The following is a 27,905-nucleotide window of genomic DNA, read 5'->3' as shown; positions in this document are numbered from 1 at the left end:
ATGGTTATCAAAGAGGTAGGTAACAGCATTGTTAGATTGTCTTCATGGGTATAATTTAACATGGCTTCAAAATAATTTCTAGCAGAACATTCTGTCGATCTCTCTCTTTATAATGCTATTATTTGGTTGATTACCTTGCACTTCGTCATCATGTTCCTAAATTTATAGTCAATTTTAACAAGACTTCCATCATTAATGCAGATTGGAGTTACACCTCATGTTATGTAGTTTGTTATGAAGAGTAAGCAATTGTGCAAGACATTGTAGTGTAGGACTGCCTCAAGAGATTTGCCGTGACGTGGCGAGGTAGCTCGAAAAATTGCAATTTTTTGCCAAAAATCTCATTTTTTAATAGTACAGTTTGGAATGTTGGTACTGTGCACACTTTGCAAAACACAATATTTTGAGTAGAGGTTGTTTTTTATGCTGTTTTTCATTGTTATATAGGTTTTTGGTTGGACCTCATGTTATGTAGTTTGTTATGAAGAGTAAGCAATTGTGGAAGACATTAACAGAATATAATAAGACATTCATTACACTGAAGATTATCCGAAGCCATGTGATAACAATGTCATTTCTGCCATGTAAATGAAAGGAACCTAAATTAATTTAATGCTCACCTTTGATTTTGCAGAAACTGAGACAACATCGTTTTTGGCGTTCTGTTTTAGCAGAATTTTTGGGAACGTTCATGCTGTTAACAGTGGTGTTAGGATCATCTTGCTTTGGAATTGGAACTTCTCAATCGATGGCTCCTCCGGTAGCTGCAGGTCTGTCAGTTGTTAGTCTGGTACAGAGTTTTGGTGAAATAAGCGGTGCCCAATTAAACCCAGCTATCACTTCTGCCATGGTATGTGCGCGGAAATTGGATATTCTTCATGGTCTGGCCTTTGCCGTAGCTCAGTGTCTTGGTGGAATATGTGCATCAGCCATTTTTTATCTATCTCTTCCTGCATCTGTCTTCAACCAACTTGTCACCAGGGTAAGTTAATTCGTAAATACACTTAATTATACTGTATATAGTCTCCTTTTTTAGTTTCAACATTCTTTTTTTTTTCTTGAGACTGAAAATTTTACTCTGAACACATAGTCCTACTTTTATAACCTATATCATAAATGTTCTTATACATTTACAAATTACCATAAAGTAAGTAGCAAATCTATGTGTAAAATATTTCCTAAAAAAACACAAACCTGAGCACTGTGTCCCTGAATCACAATGTAAATATGTAAATTGGAGATCCCTACCTTGTTATAACATTTTGATATATTCTTTAGAGGTAGGTAGTCACAATACTCACCACTTATTACTGGTAACAAAACTGCAGTCAAATTCTTAATATTGATTATCTGAATATGAGTATAACTATATGGAAAGAGTAAGCTTTAGCTCAAAGAGTAGACATTGTAGAGCTGTTTGAGTTCGCAGTCTGACCCTTTGGCCACCCTCTGATGTCCTTTATCTTACATGGTTAGACTTATGAAGGATGAAGGGATTGATATGAAGGCACTGGAATAACATGAGTGACCTTGGAAAGTAGAATTATTGTACTGCCCCCGTGCCAGCAGCTGGCGCTGCTCGGATCCGGGCCTTCAGGGGTTGTGGCTCGAGGGTCTCCGGACCCGGGGGTCTCGCGGACACGCCGAATAAAAAGGGGGACGTAGATGTACGTATTAAGTTCGTGACGCCACCCACGGTGTGGTGAGTTGGGACACCACCGCTGCTGTTATGGGGCACCTGGGGGAGATGCAGGTGGGTGTTAACCCCTCCGCAGGTAGGGATGGTTGCCCCGGGACCCAGTGTCTGGTGCAGGGTATAGCGACGGCAAGGGGATGCTTGATTACTCACAGTCAATAAATCACACGAGTCTCTGGTAAACCAAGGCTGTCTAGACCCCTGGGTGGGCGTGTCCAACTGCCTGGTCACGCCCACTGGTGTGTCTGTCTTTCCCTAAGGGGGGTGACTAGGGTTTCAGGTTGGCTGTGTGTTTCCTAAGTGGGGGATGGTGTTGTGTAGGGGCCTATCTGTGACTACCTGGTTTTGCCAGGGCGTCACATTATCACACATCTTTTTTTACCTCTTTTCTACCGGAAACAGAGTTTGTCGGTGTCATCACATTTCTGTTAGTGGCTTCTGTTTACAATGGAAGCCATAGTGTAGTGTTGGATCAGTCAGATGGCCAATACCACCATTGTCTAGCAATATGGTCCCGGTCGGTGACTATAGTTTTTCACAAAGTGTTAGTGGGACTTACGTCTGCAGCGCATGATTTTATGTTTTCATGGCAGCTAGGTATTATGTTGTGTAACAAACGGTGGTTAGCTATCTTCTTGTGACTCTTGGTCTGTCTAGAATGAAAATAATGTTTGAAGAGTGGATGACATTGATGGGTTTACATATAGCTCCAGAGTTCTGATCTAACTAGACACTTCATCACCTAGACTGATGGATAATAATTTGTACCAACCAGTAACATTAGCTAATGTTGTGTATTGTTGCCCTTCCCTTGTACCAATGAGCATATATTAAAAATGCAAATGTAAACTATATTTTTAAATAAAAGCTTGAAGATTTATTCTTTTTATATGTCTATTTACCTATTAATTCAGAGAGGGAAATGTAAAACATAAAGAACAACTTTACCTGACATAACAAGAATCTGTCGGCAGGTTTTCAACAAAACTATTTAAATGCACGTGTAGCTCTTTCGAAGACAAGTCCAACAATACGTTTAAATAGCCAGTCCGTTCTTCCATTACTGAGAAATCATTGTTTCAATTGATATGCAATTAAGACTAAAGAGCTATTTGAAGCTCTAAAGCCTCTGTCACTCCAGCTCTATTCCTGGTCCAGCACCTCTTCCTCCTGCTTGTTTAAAGTGAACCTGTCAGGTGCAATATGCACCCAGAAACAAGGGTCAGTTCTGGGTGCATATTAGTGATTCCTGCCTAGAGCGCATCCATACTCAGCCAGCCGCCATGAAGAGTGAGATATGGGCGCGTTGCTGCGCGTTCATTAGCATGTTAGTACGCCCACAGGGGCGTGCTACCTTGTTATGCGGGCTGACTAGCCAAGGGAACAAACACCCTCGGGACTAGTCCCCTCGCTCATTAGTATATAACATATAATCTTTAGAAAAACTTTTTCTAAAGATCTCTTTATCTATGCTAGTGTATACAGGGACGGTTAGGCAGGCATTAGCAATATGCACCCAGAACTGCTCATGGTTCTGGGTGGATATTGGACCTGACAGGTTCACTTTAACAGCTCCTTTGCCTGAAGACACATAGCATAGAGGCTGTCAGTAAAGCAGGAGGAGATGGCAAGGGTCGGGCAATAGACCTGGAGTGACAGATGCTTCAGATCTACCATTACAATTTGCATATCAATTAAAATGCTGATTTCTCAGTAATAGAGGATCGGACTGGCCATGCTGAGGTATTCCTGGACTTGTCTTTTGAGAAGCTATATGCACAAAAGTACAAATATAGAAATTTTAGTTATATTCAGTTAGAATAAAGTGTTACCTATTTATTTTAGATTCTGTTCTTACATGTTCCACAGCTGTCAGAGACACTGGTATATGGCAGTATGAGGTTATTATTAGGTTAGTATGCTAGACTTCATATTAATGCTTTTTTTCCGTCTGTGTACAAGTTGTTGTTTTTTATACAGAAAGGTTAATTCTTCACTGATCTTTCTTTGGCTTCTTTTATTCTTCTTTGTGCATTTTTTTACAGTTCCATTATTTCATGTATTTTATACTGACAATTTCTATCACTTTTGCATTATTGTTTAGGATCAGAACCCAATAAAAGCTATGAGATATGCCCGACAAAAAAAAATAGGAGCTATAATGAGAGATAAGAAAATCAAATGTAAGGCTATGTTCACACAGAGCATCTTTTAGTGCATTTTTGAGGTCACAAAGATGCACCAAACTGCATGCATTTTCTTCTCCCAGCAAAGTCTATGGGATTTCTATTTTGCTGTCCACACTGGGCATCTTTTTTTGTCTGCATGTTGGTTGCGTTTTTGAAGATGTAGCCAAGATGCATGTCAATTCTTTTTGCGTTTTTCCAGCGTTTTTGAGCCCTTCCTGTCAATAGATTTGACTTTAAAAACACATTGGGCAAAATGCGGTAAAAACGCTTGCGTTTTGTGATGCGTTTTTGCCGCAGGTGCGTTTTGTGAGGCCAAAAATGCTGCATCTTAAGATGCACTGTGTGACCATAACCTAAAACTTTTCATTTATTAGAAAGAAAAAATGTATTACCCACACTCTTATACGAAAAGTGTAGCCCTTCATTTTTAACACTTTTCTGCCCTGTTTGCAGGTGAGTAGTGAGGGAAATGCAGGACAAGCTCTCGGGATGGAAATTATATCTACTTTCCAGTTGACTTTTACAATTTTTGCTGTGGATGATAGACGGCGCAGAGATATTACAGAGCCAGGAAGCCTTGCCATTGGCTTTTCTCTAACAGCAGGAGCTTTAGCATCGGTAAGCTATGTAACTGGCATTTCATGCTGAACAAAATAAGATATTCAAATGAAAAGCTTCCCAATTCTTAATATACACATAAAAGCTATGTCGCAGGGGAGGAATATCCATATCCCATATTTACTGTACAAAACTGGTGTGTCTGTCGTGGTAGTTTGATGAGACTCATTATTTCAGATGCCATATCTACCCTGTGATACCCATTGCTGATTGTGCTGTTTTGCTCACTCCTGAGAGATTTACACCTCCCAATACAGTGTCACTTTACACACTAAAACAAAAATGGCTTTAAGTCTTTTGTACCATTTCACGCAAAGACATAACATATCTACTACGTGTATATAAGTCAACGTTTCGGTCTTTGGGTGTTCGTCAGAGTGGACTTTTATCTGCAAAAAGCATGATGTATAGAGATGAGCGAACCGGCCGTGGTTCGGCTCGAGTTCGGTTCGCTGAACGGAGGTCTCGTTCGAGTTCGGTTCGGCGAACCACTCGAACCCCATAGAAAACAATGGCAGGCAATCACAAACACATAAAAACACCTAGAAAACACCCTCAAAGGTGTCCAAAAGGTGACAAACAACCCACAACACAACACAAACACATGGGAAAGTGACAAGGACATATACTCATGCGAAAACAAAAGAGCTGGACAAGGAAAAAGAGGAGGAGACACAGATATAGGCATGGCACGCCCTTCTAAAATCATGTAAAACACCGCAAGGTGACTCCAAGCGGAGTCTCCCTTTTTTTCCAAAAATTGGGCTACACAGACACCCCTTCAGTGGCAGCACTTGTGCCCCAGTTGTACACTTCACAGGTAGATTTGCATCAAGCACATTCAAAAATACGCCATCCTTAACCGTCCGCAGGATGACCCCGGGGTAGGTAGCAAAGTCTTTGCTGAACCATGACTTGTTCATCTTGGCTCCTTTTAAAAAACACAGCAAGCAAGGATTACTCCAAGCGGAGTCTCCCTTTTTTCCAAAAATTGGGCCACACACACACCCACCCCTTCAGTGGCAGCACTTGTGCCTCAGTTGTACACTTCACAGCTAGATTTACATCAAGCACATTCAAAATCCACAAGCATTTACTCTCCCCAGGATGACACATGGGTAGTAAATTCCTTGTGGATCCATGACTTGTTCATTTTGATGAACGTTAGTCTGTCCACATTGTCACTGGACAGACGCGTGCGCTTATCTGTCAGCACACACCCAGCAGCACTGAAGACACGTTCAGAGACAACGCTGGCAGCTGGACACGACAAAATCTCCAAGGCGTAAGTGGAGAGCTCTGGCCATTTTTCAAGATTTGAAGCCCAAAATGAGCAAGTCTCCATTTGCAAAGTAATGGCATCGATGTTCATTTGGAGATACTCCTGTATCATCCTCTCCAGCCGTTGACTATGTGTCAGACTTGTTGTCTCTGGTGGCCTTGCAAAGGATGGTTTAAAAACATTATGAAAAGATTCAATAAAATTGCTGTTACCAGCACCAGATACGGTGCTACTGGTACGGGTAGGCTGTTGAAGATGACGAGACCGTCCCATGTTTGTCAAGTTACAACTGGGAGATTCACTCCCTGCACCTGCACGGTTGTTTGGTGGAAAAGCCGAGCTAAGATCGAGTAACAGCTTCTGCTGATACTCCTGCATACATGCGTCCCTTTCTATGGCTGGAATTATGTCCCAAAATTTGGACTTGTATCGGGGATCTAATAGTGTGGCAAGCCATTAGTCATCATCACTTCTAATTTTGACAATACGAGGGTCATGTTGGAGGTAGTGCAGCAAGAAGGCACTCATGTGTCTTGCGCAGCCATGCGGACCAAGTCCACGCTGTGTTTGTGGCATAGAGGTGCTAACCGTTCTTTCTTCCTCTGACATCTCCCCCCAACCTCTTTCAACTGAAATTTGACCAAGGTCTCCCTCATCCGCTGAGTCTTCCATGTCCATGGACAGTTCGTCCTCCATTTCTTCATGTTCTGCTGCACCTTCCTCAACATTTCGCCTGCTACCATGCGCCCTTGTTGATCCCTGTCCCCCATGGTCCCATGCCTGCCGCGTTGGTGATGATGAACGTCTGGACCTTGGTGATGTTGTTGTCTCTTGCGCATATGAATCCTCCTGTAGTTCCTCCCCTTCCTGTTGTCCCACCCCCTGACTCCGAATAGTGTTTAGCGTGTGCTCCAGCATGTAAATGACTGGAATTGTCATGCTGATAATGGCATTGTCAGCGCTAAACATATTCGTCGCCATGTCGAAACTGTGCAGAAGGGTGCATAGGTCCTTGATCTGAGACCACTCCATCAGGGTGATCTGCCCCACCTCTGCATCTCGTTGGCCCAGGCTATACGTCATGACGTATTGCACCAGGGCTCGACGGTGCTGCCACAGTCGCTGTAACATGTGGAGAGTCGAATTCCAGCGTGTCGGCACAACACATTTCAGGCGATGAACCGGCAGGCCGAAAGACTTCTGGAGCGATGCAAGTCGCTCAGCAGCGGTGGTTGAACGGCGGAAGTGAGCAGACAGTTTTCGTGCCCTGTTCAGAAGGCCATCTAGGCTGGGATAGTGTGTTAAAAATTGCTGGACAACAAGGTTCAACACGTGAGCCATACAAGGCACGTGTGTCACCTTGCCCAGGCGAAGGGCCGCACCCAGGTTTGCAGCATTGTCGCACACGGCCTTACCAGGCTGCAGGTTGAGTGGAGACAACCATTTATTAAACTCAGTCTCCAGAGCTGCCCACAACTCAGCTGCTGTGTGACTCTTATTTCCAAGACATTTCAAGCTAAAGACCGCTTGATGCCGTTGCGCTCTGCTGCCAGCATAGTAATGAGGGGTGCGTGATTCCTTCTGCGCAGTTAGAACGCTGGTGGCCTGACCAGGCAGGCTTGGGGCGGAGGTGGAGGACCCAGACGAGGTGGAGGAGGCAGAAGCAGTGGCGGAACTTGGACAGACAGAGGATTGACACACAAGTCGTGGGGACGGCAAGACTTGTGCAGCAGACCCTTCACCATCTATCACCATAGTTACCCAGTGCCCAGTCAGCGACATGTAACGTCCCTGTCCATGCTTACTGGTCCAAGTATCGGTGGTGAAATGCACCCGTTGACACAAAGAGTTTCTCAAGGAAGCGGTGATATTGTGTGCGACATGCTGGTGTAGCGCAGGCACACCTTTCTTAGAGAAGTAGTGGCGACTGTGCATCTGGTACTGGGGCACAGCGACAGACATAAGGTCTCTAAAATCCTGTGTGTCCACCAGACGGAAAGGCAGCATTTCGGTAGCCAAGAGCTTACAGAGGGATAAAGTCAACCTCTTAGCTTTGTCATGGGTCACAGGAAATGGCCTTATATTTGTCCACATCTGAGGGACAGAGATCTGGCTGCTGTGTGTAGACGGTGTTGAGTAGGGTGTCCCACGAAAAATGCAGGTTTGTGAGGAAAGTGCAGGCGTAGACATGATGTTGCCTTCATCCAACGTTGGTGCTATCGATGTCTGAGAGAGCTGTACACACTCACTTGTTTCCCCTTCCAAACCAACTGACGACCTGCCAAGCAAACTGCCAGTTGCGGTTACAGTGATGGAAGTTGTGCGTGGAAAACCAGGTGTGACAGCTGTCCCCACAGTCCTAAAAGATGAAGAGCGCGCCGATGCACTGGAAGGGGCAGGCGGTGGATGGTTCGCTCCGCTAGGCTGCATTGCAGCACGGTGAGCTTCCCACTGGGACATATGATATTTATTCATGTGACGATTCATGGAAGAAGTTGTCAAACTGCTGAGGTTTTGCCCTCTACTAACAGAATCACGACAAATTTTACAGATCACATAATTTGGGCGATCTTTTGCTATGTCAAAAAATGACCAGGCTAGGCAAGGCTTAGAGGGCTTGCGACCTACTGATCCACCCCGACTAGTGCTCAGAGGCAGAGTGGTGGCTGAGGATGCAGTTGTAGACGTGCTACCAGTGCTCCGACTCTGTCCAGGAAGGCGCAAGGTAACTTTGTCGTCAGTTGCATCCTCCTCCACCGCCTCTGTTGACCTCCTCGAGTGCCTGACTGTGGGTTGACAGTAGGTGGGATCTAGAACTTCCTCATCAATTGTTGTGTTTGCACTCCCCTCACCCTCAGACCAAGCCTCTTCTTGCCCTGATCGAATATTTAAGTTGTCATCCCAATCTGGTATCTGCGTCTCATCGTCATCAGTATGTTCCTCATTGTCTATAACAACAGGTGTTACAGTTTGTGAAAAAGGGTCAACATTATGCTCAGAAACTTGGTCCTCACGGCCTGAATCAGAGTCACAAAGGTTCTGGGCATCACTGCAGACCATTTCCTGGTCTGTACTCACTGTAGCTTGGGAGCAGACCTCTGATTCCCAGGCTATAGTGTGACTGAACAGCTCTGCAGACTCAGCCATCTCAGTTCCACCATACTGTGCAGGGCGGATGGAGACTTCAGAGCTGGGAGAAAGCAAGTGTGATTGGGATGACAACTCAGAGGACTGGTGTTTTTTGGATGCGGTAGTTGAGGTGGCGGAGAGGGCACTTGTTGGACCACTTGAGATCCATTCAAGCATTTTCCTTTTTTGGCCATCATCTACCTTTGTTCCAGTTGTTCGTGTCCGTAAAAAAGGGAGCACATCAGATTGTCCACGGTAAGTAGTAGACATCTTACTTTTGCTGGAAGATGGTCTATCTTCAGCAGATGTTAATGGAGCTTTGCCACCTTCCCCACGGACAAACCCTTTTTTTCCTTTTCCAACACGCCTCTTCCCCTTTCCACCAGCATCTGTCATTTTGCCACTCATTTTGATTGCGACAAGATTGTGCACTTAAAATTTGGTAGTAAAAATTGAGAGGTGGTGTAGATTGCAGCGGTGGTCTACCTATATTGACAGCAGAATAAACAACAATAACTATCCCGGACAATGAAACAATGGCCCTTAAAATGGCAGCACAGTTTGCTAGTATAATAGCTTAGTAAAAATGAGTTTGAGTGTGCAATGCAGAGGTTCTGCAAATAGATTTGCACTAGTGGGACACTAATGGAAGTCCAACTGCCACTTTTAGGATGCCACTAAGTTTACTCAGTGTTTGCAAGTATAATGGCTTAGTAACAATGAGTTTGAGTGTGCAATGCAGAGGTTCTGCAAATAGATTTGCACTAGTGGGACACTAATGGAAGTCCAACTGCCACTTTTAGGATGCCACTAAGTTTACTCAGTAAAAAAAACAAAGAGAAAAATTGCATGAAAAATACCCTGACTATAAATAAATAGCAAGTGCTTAATAACAGGGTACTTAGTGTATACATTTTTGCAAAAAGGTAAAAAGCTGTCTCACCTCGTCACGGTGTACCCATCTGAGACAGTCCCTAACCTACTGAAGTTAAAAACATTATCAATACCTGACTTGTGTCATGTCAAACTCCAAAATGAATGGTGGCAAGTGGTCAGCTGTGTCCCAGATTAAATACACAGTGAAGTGAGACGCAATTAGTTGTTCAGTCTCAGTATTAGGAGGGCTGCGCCCCCAACTTGCAAAAAAGCAAGATAACATACAAAAAACACAAAAAACCTGAGCTGAAACAATGTTCAGTAAACATGCAACATTAAGCATGTGAATTGCAGCCTAAAGACTAGAAAAAAAAACAAAGAGAAAAATTGCATGAAAAATACCCTGACTATAAATAAATAGCAAGTGCTTAATAACAGGGTACTTAGTGTATACATTTTTGCAAAAAGGTAAAAAGCTGTCTCACCTCGTCACGGTGTACCCATCTAATTGCGTCTCACTTCACTGTGTATTTAATCTGGGACACAGCTGACCACTTGCCACCATTCATTTTGGAGTTTGACATGACACAAGTCAGGTATTGATAATGTTTTTAACTTCAGTAGGTTAGGGACTGTCTCAGATGGGTACACCGTGACGACGTGAGACAGCTTTTTACCTTTTTGCAAAAATGTATACACTAAGTACCCTGTTATTAAGCACTTGCTATTTATTTATAGTCAGGGTATTTTTCATGCAATTTTTCTCTTTGGTTTTTTTCTAGTCTTTAGGCTGCAATTCACATGCTTAATGTTGCATGTTTACTGAACATTGTTTCAGCTCAGGTTTTTTGTGTTTTTTGTAAGTTTACTCAGTGTTTGCAAGTATAATGGCTTAGTAACAATGAGTTTGAGTGTGCAATGCAGAGGTTCTGCAAATAGATTTGCACTAGTGAGACACTAATGGAAGTCCAACTGCCACTTTTAAGGTACCGTCACACTAAGCAACTTACCAGCGATCCCAACAACGATAGGGATCGCTGGTAAGTTGCTAGGAGGTTGCTGGTGAGCTGTCACACTGAGACGCTCCAGCGATCCCACCAGCAACCTGACCTGGCAGTGATCGCTGGAGTGTGGCTACACAAGTTGCTGGTGAGCTCACCAGCAACCAGTGACCAGCCCCCAGCGCCGCGTGGAAGATGCTGCGCTTGGTAACTAAGGTAAATATCGGTAACCAACCCGATATTTACCTTGGTTACCACTGCACGGAGCTACACGTGCAGAGAGCAGGGAGCAGCGCACACGGCTCCCTGCTCTCCTAGTACAGCACACATCGGGTTAATTACCCGATGTATGCTGCAGCTAAATGTGCACAGAGCAGGGAGCAGCGCACAATGCTTAGCGCTGGCTCCCTGCTCTCCTACTTACAGCACACATCAGGTTAATTAACCCGATGTGTCCTGCAGCTAGCTACATGTGCACAGAGCAGGAGCCGGCAGCACAGGCAGTGAGAGCGGCGGAGGCTGGTATCGAAGGTAAATATCGGGTAACCAAGGACAGGGCTTCTTGGTTACCCGATGTTTACATTGGTTACCAGCCTATGCAGAAGCCGGCTCTTGCTGCCTGCACATTTAGTTGTTGCTGTCTCGCTGTCACACACAGCGATCTGTGCTTCACAGCAGGACAGCAACAACTAAAAAATGGCCCAGGACATTCAGCAACAACCAACGACCTCACAGCAGGGGCCAGGTTGTTGCTGGATGTCACACACAGCAACATCGCTAGCAACGTCACAAAAGTTGTTCGTTAGCAGCGATGTTGCTAGCGATGTTGCTTAGTGTGACGGGGCCTTTAGGATGCCATTAAGTTTACTCAGTGTTTGCTAGTATAATGGCTTAGTAACAATGAGTTTGAGTGTGCAATGCAGAGGTGCTGCAAATAGCTTTGCACTAGTGGGACGTCGACTTGTTTGGACAAATACATATACTATCTGTAATCAAGATTTTTTTGATCAATAAAAAAACCTGAACATGCAACCTGTATTGTTTCTTTTGTGGGTATACAGTGTGCCGGAGTTCTCTCTTGAATTCTGATACAATTTTCTCCTGCGCACCTGTGATTCAGTGACGCAGAGCCTCATCCTTAGAATTTCTCAACTTTCAAGACATGGAGAGGGATATGTATTGTGGCATGTACTGAAGCCCCTTAGCGGTTCACCCAATATAATACTCCTTTCATGGCCACTATAAAGTATGATATCCCCAAAATACCCAATCTCATACACAGTATGATGTCCCCACAATGCCTCCTAACTCAGCACAGGAGATTTTCCTCGAAATACCTCCAACCTCAGTATGAGGCCCCCAGAAAAGTGCACATCCAGCTGAAATGCGTTGCAGCTCAAAGAGGACGCCGCGCGATGTGAAAGGGTGAGTAATATTTTTTGTTTCTTTTTGCAGCGAACATATACAGTGGATACGTAAAGTATTCAAACCCCTTTAGATTGGTCACTCTTTGTTTCATCTCAGCCACTTGGTAAATTCAAAAAAGTTCAATTTTTTTCCTCATTAATGTAGTCTATGCACCCCATCTTGACAGAAACAAACAGAAATGTAGACATTTTTGCAAATTTATTAAACAAGAAACACTGAAATATCACATGGTCATAAGCATTCAGACCCTTTGCTCAGTATTGAGTAGAAGCACCCTTTTGAGCTAGTACAGCCATGAGTCTTATTGGGAATGATGCAACAAGTTTTTCACCCCTCGATTTGGGGATCCTCTGCCATTCTTTCTTGCAGACACTCTCCAGTTCTGTCAGGTTGGATGGTGAACATTGGTGGACAGCCATTTTCAGGTCTCTCCAGAGATGCTCAATTGGGTTTAGGTCAGGGCTCTGGCTGGGCCAGTCAAGAATCGTCACAGAGTTGTTCTGAAGCCACTCCTTTGTTATTTTAGCTGTGTGCTTAGGGTCATTGTCTTGTTGGAAGGTAAACCTTCTGCCAAGTCTGAGGTCTAGAGCACTCTGGAAAAGGTTTTCTTCCAGGATATCTCTGTACTTGGCCGAATTCATCTTTCCTTCAATTGCAACCAGTCATCCTGCCCCTGCAGCTGAAAAACACCCCATAGCATGATGCTGCCCTCACCATGTTTCACTGTTGGGATTGTATTGGGCAGGTGATAAGCAGTGCCTGGTTTTCTCCACACATACCGCTTAGACTTATCACCAAAAAGTTCTATCTTCGTCTCATCAGACCAGAGAATCTTATTTCTCATAGTTTGGGAGTCCTTCATGTGTTTTTTTTTTTTTTGCAAACTCTATGTGGGCTTTCATATGTCTTGTACTGAGAAGAGGCTTCGATCGGGCCACTCTGCCATAAAGGCCCAACTGGTGGAGGGCTGCAGTGATAGTTGACTTTGTGGAACTTTCTCCCATCTCCTTACTGCATGTCTGGAGGTCAGACACAGTAATCTTGGGGTTCTTCTTTACCTCCCTCACTAAGGCTCTTCTCCCACAATTGTTCAGTTTGGCCGGATGGCCAGGTCTAGGAAGAGTTCTGGTGGTTCCAAACTTCTTCCATTTAAGGATTATGGAGGCCACTGTGCTCTTAGGAACCTTGAGTACTGCAGAAATTCTTTTGTAACCTTGGCCAGATCTGTGCCTTGCCATAATTCTGTCTCTGAGCTCCTTGGCCAGTTCCTTTGACTTCATGATTCTCATTCGGTCTGACATGCACTGTGAGCTATGAGGTCTTATATAGACAGATGTGTGCCTTTCCAAACCAAGTCCTATCAGTTTAATTAAACACAGCTGGACTCCAATGAAGGAGTAAAACCATTTCAAGGAGGATCGCAAGGAAATGGACAGCATGTGACTTAAACATGAGTGTGTGAGCAAAGGGTCTGAATATTTATGACCATGTGATATTTCAGTTTTTTTGTTTAATAAATTTGCAAAATTTCTGTTTCTTTTCTGTCAAGATGGGGTGCAGAGTGTACATTAATGAGGAAAAAAAATGAACTTTTTTGAATGTAACAAATGGCTGCAATGAAACAAAGAGTGAAGAATTTAAAGGGGTCTGAATACTTTCCATACCCACTGTATACCAGGAGGAGTCAAGAAGAGGACATATATACCAGGAGCGGAATATATGTGTCAGGAAAGGCACGAGTTGGACATGTATACCAGTTGGGGGCCATATATACCAGGAGGACATGTATTTCATAAATGGGACAAATAAACCAGGATGGGGACATATATACCAAGAGGGGGACATATATACCAAGAGGGGGACATAAATACCATGAGAAGCCCAGGATGGGGACCTATATACCAGCAGTGGGACAAATATACCAGGAGGGGCCCAGGATGGAGACATATATACCAGGAGAGGGATATATGTCAGGAAGGACCCAGGATGACTGACTGAGCCCATCCCCTGTATGACTAAACCCCTCTCTCCAAATTACCCCTCACTAGTGACTATTTCCCCTCCTCCGGTATCACCGCAGACTGACTGGCCCCCCCTCCCCATATCAACTCTGACTGACTGCGCCCCTTCACCTGTATTACCCTAGACTGACTGAGCCCCCTTCCCCTGTATCACCCCAAATTACTAAACCACTTCTCCTCTGTATGATCCCTGCCTGCCCCTCTCCCCCTGTATCACCTCTGACTGCGCCCCTTCCCTTTTATAACCCGACCACCCGACTGACTGCGCCCCATTCCCCTGTATCACCCATGTCCCCTTCTGTTGTATCAACCTTGATTGACTGCACCCTCTTCCCCCTGTATCACCCCTGACTGACTGTGTCCCCTCCCTCTGTATCATCATTGACTGACTGCGTCCCCACTTCCTGTATTACCCGTGACTGACTGTGTCCCCTCCCATTGTATCACTCCTGACTGACTGCACCTCATTCCCCCTGTATCACCCCTGACTGCGCCCCCTTCCACCTGTATCACTCCTGCCTGACTACATCCCCTCCCCCGCATCACCCTTGACTGACTGCACCTACTTCCCCCTGTATCACCCCTGACTGACTGCATTCTCTCCCCCTATATCACCCCTGACCGATTATGTCCCCTCCTGCTGTATCACCCCTGACTGACTGTGTCTCCTCCCCTTTTACCACCCCGACCGACTTTGGTTTCCTTAACCCACCACTAAGAAAATGAGGCTTTTCATAAAAAGTTATGACCTTGTAGGTAACAGAGAGATTTCTGTAAAGTGTATGGGGGACATGAGGGAAAGCTCTTTCAATATCACTCCAATGTCACACAAAATTGATTTAGAGCCCTTACCACTTTTAGTACATATAGTGTGCACATTCACATAATGTATTTGCTGCACAATTTCTACAATGGAAATCTCACAGCAAATTAACCGTGGTAATATCCACGCAAATATTGTGCAGATATTGCTGAGTTTACTAGTATGCAAATGGCTTACCTTTACTACTGACCTCTTCCTTTGTGTTGTAAAGGATGAAACCAGTGGTGAATATGTCAAGGGAGAAATTAGGTGAAGATAGCTAATGGTATCTTCGTTCAGGATATCAGAGGCCGGTGCCATATTAGCTGTATGTACAGACATTATGAGACTCAATAATCAATGAACACAGAACATGTTCTCTGTTTGAGCTCAGGCTTGCGTCTGAACTCGTGTATTCTATTGTTCAAGCATTGAACACATCACTTCAGCCTTGAAACATATTTACAAAACTTCTCCATTTGCTTACTGATAAAGAATAATTAGGGGGGAGTGCCTATAGGCAGCATTGGGAGAATGCATGAGATCATACATCATTCCAGATGGTACATTCCTCTCACATTTTGAAGACGGTAAGCGACGATGAGATTCTGTAGGAGTGATGCATGGGAGTATGGGATCACCCGCCTCATCCTACAAATATTACATTCCTTCTCCTGTGAATTTTACTGATAAGGCTCCCAATTAACTTAATGAATATCTCCCTAGTTCAATTATACCTTGGTTAACTCTTTCTTGAATATATAGTTTAGAATCATATTATGGGTCTGTGCGATTGCTATATAGACACACAGATAATTATGCTACTACATCTATATTTTGATTATTTACATACACAGATATTCTTATTACGTTTGAACAAACAATTTATAGCTTAGGCTACCTTCACAAATATCCACAGCATAAATTGATACATTGTTCATGTCAAATCTGCAACGTCGGTCAATTTGTTAAAGTGGTTAATACACATCAGGGGACATTTATCATTAAGTTTGCACCAAAATGTGGGCGCCCGTTCTTTGTATAACATGAATGCACCACTCCAGCATTTTGGTTTTTTTTCACCACTGGAGTTATGCTTTTAACTCAAGGTCTCTGCCACTCACTTTCTGGCTTTTTCACCATTTTTTTACTGAAGCACCATCTTGTGAGCGCAACTTCTGACTGTCCATAAGTTACTTCACAAGTGTTCAATACAAGTCTATGAGAGCCAGAATGAGTCTCTCATAGACTTGTATTGAGGTGTGACCTCTGCCTCCATGAAACACTGGAGCAGTCAGCAGGTCAAACTGCTGGAGACCAACAAGATTGTTGGCAATAGAGGGTGAAGATGCCAGAAGGGGAGAGTAAGAGTAAGGTCAAGGACCTTAGATGCGAAACCCCACTCCAGCGATAGAAGAATAAAAACCTGGACAGGTGCTTTAAGAAATGTATTGCCTTGTATTATACCCTGATATTATCATGTTTAACCACACAAGTGGTGGTCTTATATATATTTATATGTAGTTACATAGTGGGCCCCAAGAATTATTTTCTCTTGTGCGCCTAGGGTACATATAAGTAAAGGAGACAGATCATCTTTAGGGCTTGCTCCCATCTGCGTATAAAATATAGGTACACTTCTCATCCAGAAAAGTGGGATGATTGTCATGCGTTTGTCAATCTGTATATCATGCGAGTGCTATGCGAATGGTCGTTTGTTTTTTTTTGCCTAGCATCTGTATGACATATGTATGCCATCCATATGGTATGACATGTGCATGACATCCATATGTAATGCATTTTTTTCTCAGCAGCTATTAATCAACATTCATTTACACGACCAATTACAGTGTTGTGTGCTACGTAATGGTAGTATCTGTAAAAAACGACTTACGGATGGTCCATGTGCTGTCCATTTTTTTTTCTCTCACCCATAGAGTTGCATTGGCAAGTCTCGTCTGATTTATGCCAGCATACGCAGCATGCTGTGATTTTTTTCTCATGCTAATTACAGCTTAGGCAAAACTTGCAGATCAGCACAAATTCATCAATTAACATTGGTGCGAGTGTAATTCGATTTTTCCTTGCATTGCATTCATTGGCCCATATTGTCGGCTGAGACATTGTCAGTGTGTGTATCCCTAAGTGTGGATCTATAAGTGTGATATAATGAATTAGGCCAGAATTTGGCCAGAAGGGAACTGGATACAAAGTCACTTAAACAATGTTTGTTTCTTTTCACTTTCACCCTATACTTAGTAGTAGTAGTACTAATAGTAATAAACTGGTCATTTCTCTCTCCATTTTTCCCACACATCACACCCACTCATCAGATCTGTTCCTTCATATAACACCCTATGTCTCCAGACACACATGACCACCTCATGACCTCTCCTGCTCCTGTAATGGGGTCAGCAAGTCCGACTGCATCCTTTCTGTAGAAATGGCTTTGAATACTGTTCCAGCAATTGCCCACAAGGGGGCAGCGTCAGACTGTACAACGACAAACACAGAGTTGGGAAATTCCCCACAGGAACTAGTGTATGAAAGCCAGGAAGAAAAGACGCGGGAAGTGGTTGTTCAGCTCCGGAGCTCAGTGAGGAGAGACCTGCGTGTGGTCTCCCTGAAGAGAGGGCTCGTTTTGCCGCAAAAGTCAGGAAGAAATCACCCGGTGGAAACAGTTTCTGTCACTCCCGGTTTGCAGAACTTTGTTTTCTTCAGGGAGTTAATCGGACTGCCGAGCACCGCCATCTGAGGGTAATTGCAAGGACTGTGACCTGCTTTCTTCTGCCCGGCGTGCTCCGGAACCAAAAGACTACTTAGAATCCGTCACCTGCGGGGGAAGGAGAAAAAGAAGGAAAAGACCGAGGAGCTTCATTTCTTCAGCGCTGCACCAGGACCCATCACCGTGAGACTCCAGGCCTGCGACGTGGGAGCGGCATCTTCTTCCGGGATAGACTGGTACGTGTTTGTAGGGAAAGTTAGGGAAAGTTGCCGCCATTTTTTTGTTGTTGTTTTCCCTTCTGTTTTTTCTTGCTGCATACCCGGAAGGAGTGAAAGTCCAGGGGCTTCCCTATACTCATGTGTGCAGATAGTTCAGTTGATTGTATTATAAATATGTTTCCTAGTAAAGAAATGTTACTACCGGTAAAATCTGAGTATGGGAATTTTGTTGGAATAGAGCATACACACACACCCGCGGCCTTACCTCCGGTCGCTTCATGTGGCGTAGTCGGCAGGATGTGTGACCAACAAAATCATCCCCCGGTAGTAACTTATAACCGGACAGCTCCCCCGCCATCTATTGTCAATCAGGTGAGGAAGTTTGACGGACGGAACTATCCTGTAACTGAATGGACTGAACAACTTAAGATAGTGGGGGAAATGTATAACACTGATCCTAAGACCTTAGCAGAAATGGCCATGCTAACATTAGAGGGGGAAGCGTGGACGACAGTCAGGCTGGAGACGGTTAGGGGCCAGCGTACGTTGGATGACTTAGTGCGGGTGCTGGAGAACACCTATGGACCGACCACATATGCGGGAACATTGCGCTATATGTTTTTCCGGCGGACGCAACTCGAGTCGGAGGACATCCCTCAATATGCCAATGCCCTTCAAGTGCTACTAGAACAAGCCTGTAGAAAAGAAGAACAGATAGCTAGTACGGGTACCCGTGACCTGGTATTGAGAGATCAGTTTGTGACCGGATTGAGAGACCCGTACCTTAACCGCTCATTGCAAGATCTACTCCGGATAAATCCGGCCTTTACGTTCGCTGAGGCCAAACAAGAAGCTATAGAACGTTCAAGGGGACCTGTCGTGGAGACACAGACATATACCGCGGCTTGCAGGTCCATATCTGGTATCGGGACGCCGAACAGCAACACGGAGGAACTGAAACAGATGGTGGCAGAGTTGCAGAAACAGGTGCTACAGCTCACCTTAGATCAACAGGCGGGCCGGCAAGCGAGACAACAACCCAGCCGGCCGATGGGAAGATGCTGGACATGCGGCGATCCCCGCCACAAAGCCAACCGTTGCCCCCAGAACTCTCAAGCTCCTCCACAGTCCGATCTACCAGGACCAGCAAGTCAGGTCCCACAACAGAGGCCGCCTTTAAACTAGACGCCCCTGTCAAAGAGGCTCACTCGACAGGGGATGCCAAAGAGAGGGGTGTAGGAAAACAGAGCCAGCCACGGAACAAACTTGCATCAAATAGCCCCACCCTGGAAGTATTACTGGAAGGGATCGCCGTACAAGGGTTAATGGATACTGGGTCTCAGGTATCCACTATCTCCGAGCAGTTCTACGAAGAATGTCTAAAGCCGCGAGTTGCCTATGACCCTGATACCGCCATCAAGATCAAAGCAGCCAATAATTTACCCATTCCGGTGTCGGGAGTTGCCTGGATGAACACCCAAATCTGTGGCCAAGATCTCGGGAAGAGAGGGATAATCGTGGTCAGGGAAGGCTTTGAACCAGAAACGCCCATGATTATTGGGATGAACATCTTGAAAGACCTGAATCTGGTGTTGTTTACCAAGAAGGGGCCCAAGTACTGGCAAGGAGTGACCGCACATAAGGCCACCCGCCGTGCCTTTCAACAAGTGGTCCGGACCTGCAACCTCCAACGAATGACCGAAGAACAGCTGCCGCTGGCCACGGTCACCGTACCCCGCCATACTAGGATCACCTTACCAGCTGGAAAAGAGACAGTTATCTCACTACCCCTTGGCACCATGAGACAGTTTGAAGGCGTGGAGGTGCTGATTGAGCCGCGCTCCCCGAGGGAGGGGAAACTGAACCCACTAGTCGCTCGAACTCTAGCAGTAGTGAGAAAGGGAAGAATTCCTGTCAGGCTGGGCAACACGGCTAATGTGAGCGTTGACCTAAAAGCCGGGACACAGCTCGGCCAAGTCTACGCTCTAACCGAAGAGGTGAACCCTATGAGCCCCCTCCAGTTTGTACCGTCTACAGAGGGAGATTGGACAGTGACGGTCTCTACCATGGCCGCTGTCGCGGGTGACACCAACGTAGGGCGAGAACTCCGAGAGAAGTGTCAGTTGGACGTATCCCAATACTCCAAACGGGAGGTGTCTCAGGTGGAAGAGCTACTCCAAGAGCATCAGGCGTCCTTTGCCCGGCACGACACCGACTTTGGGTGCACCACCAGTATCAAGCACGAGATCCCCACCGGTGACACTGCTCCTATCCGTGAAAGGTACCGCCAAATTCCTCCCCAGCAATACCAAGAAGTGAAAAATCTCCTGAATTCCATGCTACACGCGGGAGTGGTACGGGAAAGCCAGAGCCCCTGGGCGGCGCCGGTAGTGTTAGTCAAGAAGAAGGACGGATCCCTGAGATTCTGTGTGGACTACCGCCGTTTGAATGCTTGCACCATCCGGGACTCGTACCCTCTGCCAAGGATCGAAGAATCCCTGACAGCCCTGAAGAAAGCCAAATACTTCTCCTCGTTGGATCTGGCCAGCGGATATTGGCAGGTACCTATGCATGAGAAAGATAGAGAGAAGACTGCTTTCATCTTACCCATGGGCCTGTACGAGTTTGACCGGATGCCCTTTGGTCTGAACAACGCGCCGGGGACTTTCCAGCGGCTGATGGAGCGCTGCTTGGGAGACTTCAACTTCGACTTCACCCTCATCTACCTGGACGACATTGTAGTCTATTCGGCCACATTTGAAGAACACCTGCAGCAGCTGGGCCGTGTGTTCAGTAGGTTGAGGGAACATGGCCTGAAGTTGAAACCCAACAAGTGCCGTCTCCTGCAGCCCGAGATTAATTACCTGGGCCACCGGATCTCAGCCGAAGGCGTCCAGCCATCTTCAGAGAAGATAGCCGCCGTACGGGATTGGCCGCAGCCCACAAACGTCAAAGAGGTCAGGGCTTTCCTGGGGTTGGCCGGCTACTACCGCCGGTTCGTCAAAAACTTCGCCCAGCTTGCTGCACCCTTGCATGATCTGCTTCGAGGGACCACCCACAGTCCCAGAGGACGACCCATCAGCTGGGGGCCCAGTCAGGAAGAATCCTTCCAAGCCCTAAAGGGTGCCTTAACGTCTCCCCCCATCCTGGCATATGCGGACTACAACCTGCCCTTTCAACTACACACCGATGCCAGTTTACAGGGTCTAGGGGCAGTACTTTCACAGGTCCAAGACGGCAAGGAACGGGTCATAGCCTATGCCAGTCGGTCCCTACATGAGGGCGAGAAGAACCCCACCAATTATAGCTCGTTCCGGCTGGAGCTGTTGGCCCTAACGTGGGCTATGGCGGAGAAATTTGCAGGGTACCTCACGGGGACCGAAGTACTAGTCCTGACCGATAACAACCCGTTGGCCCATCTAGAAAATGCGAAGCTCGGAGTCATGGAGCAGCGTTGGATGGCTCGGCTCTCCAAGTTCAATTACAAGATCAAGTATCGGGCTGGAGCTGAGAATCAAAATGCGGACAGCCTGTCTAGGGTGTCATACCCCTTACTCAACCGAGACCGGGATGAAGAATTAGAAGGGGACGAGACACCTGACTTTGCAAAGCTCGCCCAACAGATGGTGGATCATCGCCAGTTCGTTGTGGGCGAAGCTGGAACTCCGGTGGGAGTCGCCTTGCCACCTCAGGAGTGGTGCAGGATTCAGGACCAGAACCCTGATTGGGCTCTACTCAAACAATGGGTGAAACGGCAGCAGAAGCCTCCCGCCGATATACGGGCACGACTGTCTACTGGGACCTTGACCCTGCTCAGCCAGTGGGACCGGCTGATTCTGAGAGAAGGAGTGCTATACCGGAAGGTTCTCTTGTCACACATGCTGGAAGAATGTACACAAGTTGTAGTGCCTGAACAATTGGCCCGTGAGATGGTGGCTCAGGCCCACATTAGGAATGGACACTTCGGAATGGACAAGACCTTTCGGTGGGTTCAACAGTCTATCTATTGTCCGGGGCTCCGCAAGCTGGTTGAAGACGTCTGCCAGACCTGTCGCACCTGTGAACTACACAAGTCCTCCGAGCAGCGTGCACCTGTTCAGACAATTAGGACATCCAGACCCCTTGAGCTGTTGATGGTGGATTATCTGCTGGTTGGGACGGCGAGCAGTGGCTATCAGTATTGTCTAGTCATGGTGGATCACTTCACAAAATTCGCTGTCGCTGTCGCTACCAAAGACCAGACGGCTGAATCGGCTGCTCGGGCCATCTGTCGACAGTTCATCCATGTCTACGGGTGCCCGGAGAGGTTGCACTCCGACCAGGGGGCTTGTTTCGAGGGCCGAGTCATCGAAGAGCTGCACCAGATGTATGGGATCCAGAAGTCGAGGACCACTCCTTACCACCCACAAGGGAACGGTGCATGTGAACGCTTCAACCGGACCCTACTCCAGCTGATTCGCACCTTGGCCGATGATAAGAGAGACCAATGGCCTCAATTCCTTCCTGATTTAGTATGGGCCTACAACAACCAGGTCCACTCTGTGACTGGCTACACCCCACACACCCTTCTCTTTGGTCGCCCCGGAAAAGGGGTCCATGACCTGAACCTATTTCGCCCTGGAGTTGACGTCTGCCATAACTACCTCTCCTGGCTAAATGCTCACCGACAGAAGATGGAGACGGTGCACCGACTGGTGAGCAAACAAATCCGGGACCAGATACATGCTGATCCACTCCCCGTGCAAGAGCAACCCTTGAAGTTGGGACAGCTGGTCCTGCTCCGTATCAAGAAGCCCCAAGGGAAACTTCGAGCCAAGTGGGAGACTGAGATTTACCGGGTAATCGAACGCCCCTACCCCAACGGGCATGTATACCGAGTGCGGGGTGAAGACAATCACAGCATCCGCACTGTGCACCGAAATATGTTGCGGCCCTGCCGATCCCAGCCTGACTCCCCTACCACAGTACCCGGAGGGGGTGACACTACCAACACGACTGACGTCACAGACGTTTCCCGGCATAGTGATCACCTTGACTCTGAGATCAGTGACCCCCCTACACAACCCAGTTCTTTCCCCGGAGCGTTGACTGGAGTGGGGTGTAGAGACAGTGACAGGGTGGGGAACAACCGACCCTTGAGACGCACTGACCGCACCACTGCTGGGATCCCGCCCGGGCGGTCTTACAGGGACCAGTATGTATGGCCCACTTCTCAACCAACCCCTGTAACGTCTGCAGTCATCGCTGCCTGGGAACCGACGGTAGTTGACAGGGACTGCCAACCTTTAAGTGGGGGGGTATGTAATGGGGTCAGCAAGTCCGACTGCATCCTTTCTGTAGAAATGGCTTTGAATACTGTTCCAGCAATTGCCCACAAGGGGGCAGCGTCAGACTGTACAACGACAAACACAGAGTTGGGAAATTCCCCACAGGAACTAGTGTATGAAAGCCAGGAAGAAAAGACGCGGGAAGTGGTTGTTCAGCTCCGGAGCTCAGTGAGGAGAGACCTGCGTGTGGTCTCCCTGAAGAGAGGGCTCGTTTTGCCGCAAAAGTCAGGAAGAAATCACCCGGTGGAAACAGTTTCTGTCACTCCCGGTTTGCAGAACTTTGTTTTCTTCAGGGAGTTAATCGGACTGCCGAGCACCGCCATCTGAGGGTAATTGCAAGGACTGTGACCTGCTTTCTTCTGCCCGGCGTGCTCCGGAACCAAAAGACTACTTAGAATCCGTCACCTGCGGGGGAAGGAGAAAAAGAAGGAAAAGACCGAGGAGCTTCATTTCTTCAGCGCTGCACCAGGACCCATCACCGTGAGACTCCAGGCCTGCGACGTGGGAGCGGCATCTTCTTCCGGGATAGACTGGTACGTGTTTGTAGGGAAAGTTAGGGAAAGTTGCCGCCATTTTTTTGTTGTTGTTTTCCCTTCTGTTTTTTCTTGCTGCATACCCGGAAGGAGTGAAAGTCCAGGGGCTTCCCTATACTCATGTGTGCAGATAGTTCAGTTGATTGTATTATAAATATGTTTCCTAGTAAAGAAATGTTACTACCGGTAAAATCTGAGTATGGGAATTTTGTTGGAATAGAGCATACACACACACCCGCGGCCTTACCTCCGGTCGCTTCACTCCCACCTACTAACACTCTCTCTGCTTCTCCTCATTTCTGTAGCTATTTCTCCAAATCCTGGCCCTCCTCATCACATCCCCACAGTCACTTCTAACTGCCATCCACGATCTGTGACTAATTTTTGCAACCTTTCTAACCTTATACCCTTTCACCCAGCCCCCGGTCCTCCAACCCCCCTAACAGGAGCTCTATGGAACGTTCGCTCTGTTTGCAATAAACTTTCCTACATCCATGATCTTTTCATCTCTAATAAACTTTCCTTTCTTGGCATCACAGAAACCTGGCTTACCCCCTCTGACACAGCCTCTCCTGCTGCACTTTCTTATGGTGGTATCCATCTCTCTCACACACCCCGCCCCAGTAACAAACATGCTCCTTCACCCCAATTCCACTACCACCCTCCATTACGCTTCCTTGTTTTGAAGTGCACGCCATCTGCATCTATTCCCCTTCCAACCTCCAACTGGCTATCATTTACCACCCCACTGGGCCGGCCACCACCTTTATCACCTGGCTACTTCATTTCCTTTCCATCGACATCCCCACCATCATCTTGGTTGACTTTAACATCCCCATTGATACCTCCCACTCATCTGTCTCTAAACATCTAACACTCACTTCTGCCTTCGACCCCTCCCAGTGGGCCTCTGCAGCTACTTACAAAGATGGCCACATGACCTACAAAGCCATCCACAACCTGTCTCCTCCTTACATCTGTGTCCTAGTCTCTTGGTACTTACCTGCACGTAACCTTTGATCCTCAAGATCTCCTTCTCTACTCTTCTCTCATCTCCTCTTCCCACCACCGCATCCAATATTTCTCTCGTGCCTCCCCCATACTCTGGAATGGTCTGCCATAACATATCAGACTCTCGCCTACCTTGACAAGCTTCACAAGGAACCTGAAGACCCACGTCTTCCGACAAGCCTACAACCTGCCATAACCCTCAGTCCGCTATAGCACCACACGACCATCTCCACCCTCACCTACTGTATCCTTACCCATCCCTTGTAGAATGTGAGCCCTTGTGGGCAGGGTCCTCTCTTCTCCTCTACCAGTCTGTGCCTTGTTTTGTTTATGATTATTGTACTGGTCCATACTATGTATACTCCTTTTCACATGTAAAGCGCCATGGAATAAATGGCACTATAATAATAAATAATAAGAATTCTATTTATACGCAAGTGTGAGCGAACCCTCAAGTATGGTGGCATCAAGCAAAACCCCAAAAATACTAATTATTGTATTTTCTATACCCACTTCATCTTTATACACCATTGTCATTAGGTAATTATAAATATGCTTAGCTCATTCTCTATTCATAACCAGGCATACTTCTCAGGTGGAAGCATGAATCCAGCTAGATCCTTTGGTCCAGCTTTGCTGTCTGGCATATGGGAGCACCACTGGGTAAGATGATGATAATAACAATTTTAATAATAATATATAACATATTACAAGAATATATTGCTCTTCAGTCATATAGACTATAGGTATGTCGGTATTTGTGAAACTGTGGTCTAACTTGTTACCTGCAGCCATATTAGTTATCTATTGGAATGGCAAAGTAGCAAACTTCTTTGGCTTGACAACCTCAACTTTATCTAATTGTCGGATTTATTTAATATTATCAATGTTACTCTTCCTGTTGCTGCCAGAGCTGTCTAACCTCTATACATTGCATTGTACAGAATCATTGTATTATGCTCCAAGTCAATGTTATTGATTCAGGATTTCCTTTTAATGTTCCAAACGTTACAAACTAATTATAATTTTGGTTCCCTCTAGGTATACTGGATCGGTCCCATATTGGGCGCCTTCTTTGCAGGGGCTTCCTATGAATTTTTCTTTGCATCTACTGCATCAAGAGAAAAGTTGGTTGCCTGTCTAACGTGTAAAGATATAGAAATAGTAGAGGCAGCCAGTGTCTCTCGTTCTTCCCTTTCCATGGCCACACAAACAGCAACAAGAACCAGACAGACTGAGCAAAAACATGAGCAAAATTGACAGAGAAAACAAAATGGAAACACGGATATATGTACGTATATTACCTATGACAAAGTTTCAGCAAAGATAACTGACTTACACTACAGAGTACTGTATTATGCCTGAATAAGTTGTTAAAGTTTTGTTTTACATGTTGATTACTATGGTAAATGACTATCTTGTATGAGTAAAGGGATTGTTACACTAAACACATTTGTCACCTGTCCAAAGACCTTGTGTGAATGGAGCTGTAGTGCGGATGTAGAACAACTGCTGTATTTACTTTTATAGGACTGAAGGAACAGAACAGCTATTTCCATTAATCCCACAGAAGTGAAAGAGAAGAGGTTGAGAGTGCATTATACCACTCTATTCACACAGGGACTTTATGACCCCCTGTCTCAGGATGGATCGGATTTGCAGCACTTGGATCATGCATTTATCATCATGCATTCTATCGGGAAATAATAAATGTGTTTAATGGGATAACTCATTTAAGTATGCAAGTGTTTAGGGTTTTGTCAATTACAGGGAATCTCCACAGATTACTACATCCCGATTCCTCATAACTCCTCACTGCAGTCAGATTTAATGGAGCTGCATAGCCTTGAATAACCATAGACAGTGTTTGGGTATTTCTTTTTATCCCGGTTGCTTGTGCATCTTTTTCTACCACACTTTTTCCTTCCACTCAACCTTCCATTAATATGCTTGGATACAGCACTCTGTGAACAGCCAGTTTCTTTATTAATGAGGATATGGGAGCAAGGGAGGGGAAAGCTCATCAGGTTCTCTGCAAATTTGGATACCACTTTTAAGGGTACTTTCACACTTGCGGTGTTTTCCTTCCATTACAATTCGCCCTTTTGGAAAACAGAGACAGGACTTGTATGGATGACGGATTTTGCCAAAATTACCTGCGTTGCTTCCGCTGGGCGACGCTCCGTTGCTTCCGCCCAGCAGGAGGAACGCATCATGTAACTTTTTTTGAGCAGCAGAATCCTCAGGATTTCACTGCGCATGCTCTTTTTTTTTTTTTTTGAAATCACAAATTTTATTTTGTCTCGCGGTGGCCGAATGTTCAGCTGAGCGCCCGCCCGCCGGCATGCCCGGCCGCCGACAAGTGAGAGTGCTCAAATGAGCGCCCGCCCGCTGGCATGCCCGGCCGCCAGCAAGTGACAGTGCTCAACTGAGCGCCCACCTGCCGGCATACCCGGCCGCCGGCAAGTGACAGTGCTCAGCTGAGCGCCCGCCCGCCGGCATGCCCGGCCGCTGGCAAGTGACAGTGCTCAGCTGAGCGACCGGCCGCCGGCTATTGAGAGCGATCAGCTGATCGTTCACAATAGTCTGCTGCCGGTAAAACTGTAAAGAAGAAAAAAAAAAAAAAGCTTTCCGTTGTTTTGTACGATCCGTAGCATCTGTTGTGTCACTATATGCAACGCATCCGTTGCATCCGTCACACAACGCAATGCTACGGAAGCCGTCCAACGCAAGTGTGAAACTAGCCTAAGAAAAAACCTGATGCTGGGATCTCCTTTTTTTCTTCTTTAGCAATGACCTTTTGTAGATTACCCTCCATGTGAAGTGAAATAAAAAAGTGACAAGTGAAACGCTTAGGAATACTTTGCAGGTGTAATTATTCTAATTTTCTGAGATAATGACTTTTGGGTTTTCATCGGCTGTAAGCCATAATCATCAACATTAACAGAAATAAACACTTGAAATAGATCACTCTGCTTGTAATGACTCTATATAATATATGTGTTTCCCTTTTTGTATTGAATAACTGCAATAAATTAACTTTTTGATG

General features: G+C 46.0%; 1 protein-coding gene across 1 annotated transcript; it reads left to right on the top strand.

The window, feature by feature from the left end:
• LOC142290482 (aquaporin-4-like) lies at positions 1-26,965 on the top strand. The gene is made up of 6 exons (XM_075334439.1): positions 1-15; positions 635-982; positions 4,339-4,503; positions 25,439-25,519; positions 25,898-26,147; positions 26,387-26,965. Exons 1-5 carry the CDS (start codon positions 1-3, stop codon positions 26,114-26,116), a joined length of 828 nt encoding a protein of 275 aa, XP_075190554.1. The 3' UTR covers positions 26,117-26,147; positions 26,387-26,965.
• The last annotated feature ends 940 nt before the right edge of the window (positions 26,966-27,905 follow it).

This window comes from Anomaloglossus baeobatrachus, chromosome 2 (genome assembly GCF_048569485.1).
Source record: "Anomaloglossus baeobatrachus isolate aAnoBae1 chromosome 2, aAnoBae1.hap1, whole genome shotgun sequence".
NCBI classification, from domain to species: Eukaryota; Metazoa; Chordata; class Amphibia; order Anura; family Aromobatidae; genus Anomaloglossus; species Anomaloglossus baeobatrachus.
Note: the sequence above shows the minus strand (reverse complement) of the source record. Positions and strands in the feature narration are given on the sequence as shown.

Coding starts and splice junctions, on each gene's coding strand:
- LOC142290482 (XM_075334439.1), top strand. Junction 983..4,338: donor TCAACCAACTTGTCACCAGG/GTAAGTTAATTC, acceptor CCCTGTTTGCAG/GTGAGTAGTGAGGGAAATGC. Junction 25,520..25,897: donor GCATATGGGAGCACCACTGG/GTAAGATGATGA, acceptor GGTTCCCTCTAG/GTATACTGGATCGGTCCCAT.